The sequence below is a fragment of the Olea europaea genome, unplaced genomic scaffold, assembly GCF_002742605.1.
Source record: "Olea europaea var. sylvestris unplaced genomic scaffold, O_europaea_v1 scaffold2237, whole genome shotgun sequence".
NCBI lineage: Eukaryota > Viridiplantae > Streptophyta > Magnoliopsida > Lamiales > Oleaceae > Olea > Olea europaea.
In genome coordinates, this window is record NW_019240409.1 from 95,606 (window position 1) to 98,067 (window position 2,462).

At 35.2% G+C, this 2,462-nt stretch overlaps 1 protein-coding gene across 1 annotated transcript; it reads right to left on the bottom strand.

Annotated features, from left to right (window-relative positions):
• Nucleotides 1-448: 448 nt before the first annotated feature.
• On the bottom strand, nt 449-2,008 carry LOC111380967. The gene is made up of 3 exons (XM_023004651.1): nt 1,281-2,008; nt 1,129-1,191; nt 449-965 (listed from the first exon to the last, which is right to left on the bottom strand). The coding sequence occupies exons 1-3, from the start codon at nt 2,006-2,008 to the stop codon at nt 449-451; spliced, it is 1,308 nt and encodes a 435-aa protein (XP_022860419.1).
• Between the last annotated feature and the right edge of the window lie 454 nt (nt 2,009-2,462).

Genomic DNA, 2,462 nt, shown 5'->3' on the forward strand with positions numbered 1-2,462 from the left:
ATTGACGAATTTCGTTGGCATCACAGAAGTCTTGAAAATTTCTGGAAGTGAATTCGCCTCCTCTATCTGATCTTACATCCTGGATTTTAAATTTACTTTCTCTTTCTACAAAAGCTTTAAAATTCTGAAAGCACTTAAACACCTCCGATTTTTCTTTTAGAAAATACACCCATATTTTTCTACTGAAATCATCAATAAACAAAAGAAAATATTTGTTCTTACCAAAAGAACATGAAGTGATTGGCCCACATACATCAGTGTGTATTAATTGTAGTTGCCTTGAAACTCTTGATTAAGATTCTTTTGGAAAGACCTTTCTTGAATTTTTACCAAGAAGACACCCTTCACAAAACTGATTAGGCTGATGTATTGGAGGCAAACCTTTCACCATTCCATTGCTAATCATTATCTTGAGCCCTCCAAAATTTATATGTCCGAATCGTAAATGTCACAACCATAATGAGTCTTTATAACACGGCGTCAAACACTTAGCCATATCAGTTTGTATGGACAACACAAACAAACGATTTTTTGCCATAGGTACTTTAGCAATCAAATTTTCAACATCATCCTTTAAAAACATACTGCAACCTTTCGTGAACAAAACATAACCTTTCTCCAATAATTGACCCACACTCAAAATATTACTTTTCATATCTAGAGCATAATAAACATTAGAAATAAATTTGTGATTTCTATCTTTCATATGTACCAAGATTTTACCTTTCCCCCTTATTGGAATTTTGGAGAAATCCCCAAATGTGATATTGCCACCAACCTTTTCATCATGCTCTATGAACAAATATTTGTTCACACACATGTGATTACTAGCTTCAATATTAGGGAACCAAGAATGTTTTTCTCCTTGCTGCAAGTCCTTGCAAGCTATCAAAAAAGTAGACTCTATCTCTTCATTATTTTCTATATCTTCTTCATGAGAAAGGTTAGCTTTCGCACCATCACCACTTTTACATTCCCATGAATAATGTCCAAATTGATGACAAGTATAACATTTAACGTGTGACTTGTCATACTTCTTTTGATATGGTCTTGCTTCTCCTCTGCCACATCCTATTGTTGAGTTGGATTGATAATTTTCATCTCTACATTGAAATGAAATATAGTTACCTCTTCCTCCTCTTCCAAAGCCTCATCCACACCCTAGTCCTTTGAAACTTGTATTTCCCTTTTCTTCCATGTATTTCAATGTGAGCTTTGATTGTAAAACCTGCTCCAATGGCTCCTTCCTTCTTCTATTAAGCTTCTCTTCATATGCTTACAATGATCCGCTTAATTCTTCAATTGTCATATCTTCCACGTCCTTCGATTCTTCAATGGCAGTCACCACGTGATCAAATTTCTCACTAACTGATCTAGGGATTTTCTCAATCACCCTTAAATCAGTCACATCTTCATCAAGCCTCTTCATTTGGTTTGCAACGGTCACCACTCTTGAAATATAATCTGACGGATTTTTGAATTTCTTCATTTGAATAGCTTCAAATTCACCTTGTAGATTTTGGAGGCGAACTTTCTTTACCGTCTCCTTTCCTTTGCAGGCAACCCGCATATCCCATAATTGATTTGTTGTAGTAGCATTAGAAACCTTCTTAAAAGTGATCTCATCCAATGCTTGGTGAATAATAGAAACAGCCTTTTGATCCTCCCTCTTAGTGCTTTGTAAAAGATCCTTTTGTGCTTTAGTGAGAGCAACTAGATCGGTGGGAGCCTCATAACCATTCTCCACGATGTCCCATGCATCATGTGCACCAAGTAGTGCCTTCATGCGGATGCACCAATTATCAAGTTTCTCTTTGGACAGTTTTGGAACTTGGAAGGGGATCATGTTGGTTTTTGCCATTGTTTCTAATATTTGTGGCTCTGATACCACTTTGTAGGAAATAGAAGTGGACTTAAGAGGAGGATATGATTTTCTATTCAGTTGTGGACTTGTCTTCAACTCAAGATTACATAGGTATTTATAGGACTTCCTATCACATAAATTCATCCCCTCAAATTAATTCTACTACATGCACCACACTTTACTAGATACACATTAATTAACAATACATGCATACATGAACCACAACATGTATTTCAAACTCCTAAATTCATGAAACTAAATTAAATAGGGTAAATGCATGTTTATTTTTCTAACAGTTATTCCTAACCATGAGTGATTGAAAAACTTGGTATCAAGGAAGACACTTTTTGGGATAACCTCCCGTATGGATGGAATGATCAAAAGATCATTACTTCCTATAAAAGTCTAGTTGTCTGAGTTATGTAATCTAGAATATAGGTCACTCTGGAGTGGATGTTGAAAAGAGTGGATATTGTAATGATGCTTTACGTTCCACATCACTAAGTGAAGATATAATTTGTGCATATATAACCACTTGAATACCCTCTTAATTACAACCCAATATTATAATTGACTTCTCCCCAAATTTATTTAAAAT

What these genes read in the sequence shown, in the direction of transcription:
- LOC111380967 (XM_023004651.1), bottom strand. Translation starts at nt 2,008, where the DNA reads ATGAATTTATGTGATAGGAAGTCCTATAAATACCTATGTAATCTTGAG. An exon ending in GAAGAATTAAGCGGATCATT is followed by an intron (nt 1,192 to 1,280) that starts GTAAGCATATGA and finishes AATACATGGAAG; the next exon opens with AAAAGGGAAATACAAGTTTC. An exon ending in CTTTGGAAGAGGAGGAAGAG is followed by an intron (nt 966 to 1,128) that starts GTAACTATATTT and finishes GGAATGTAAAAG; the next exon opens with TGGTGATGGTGCGAAAGCTA.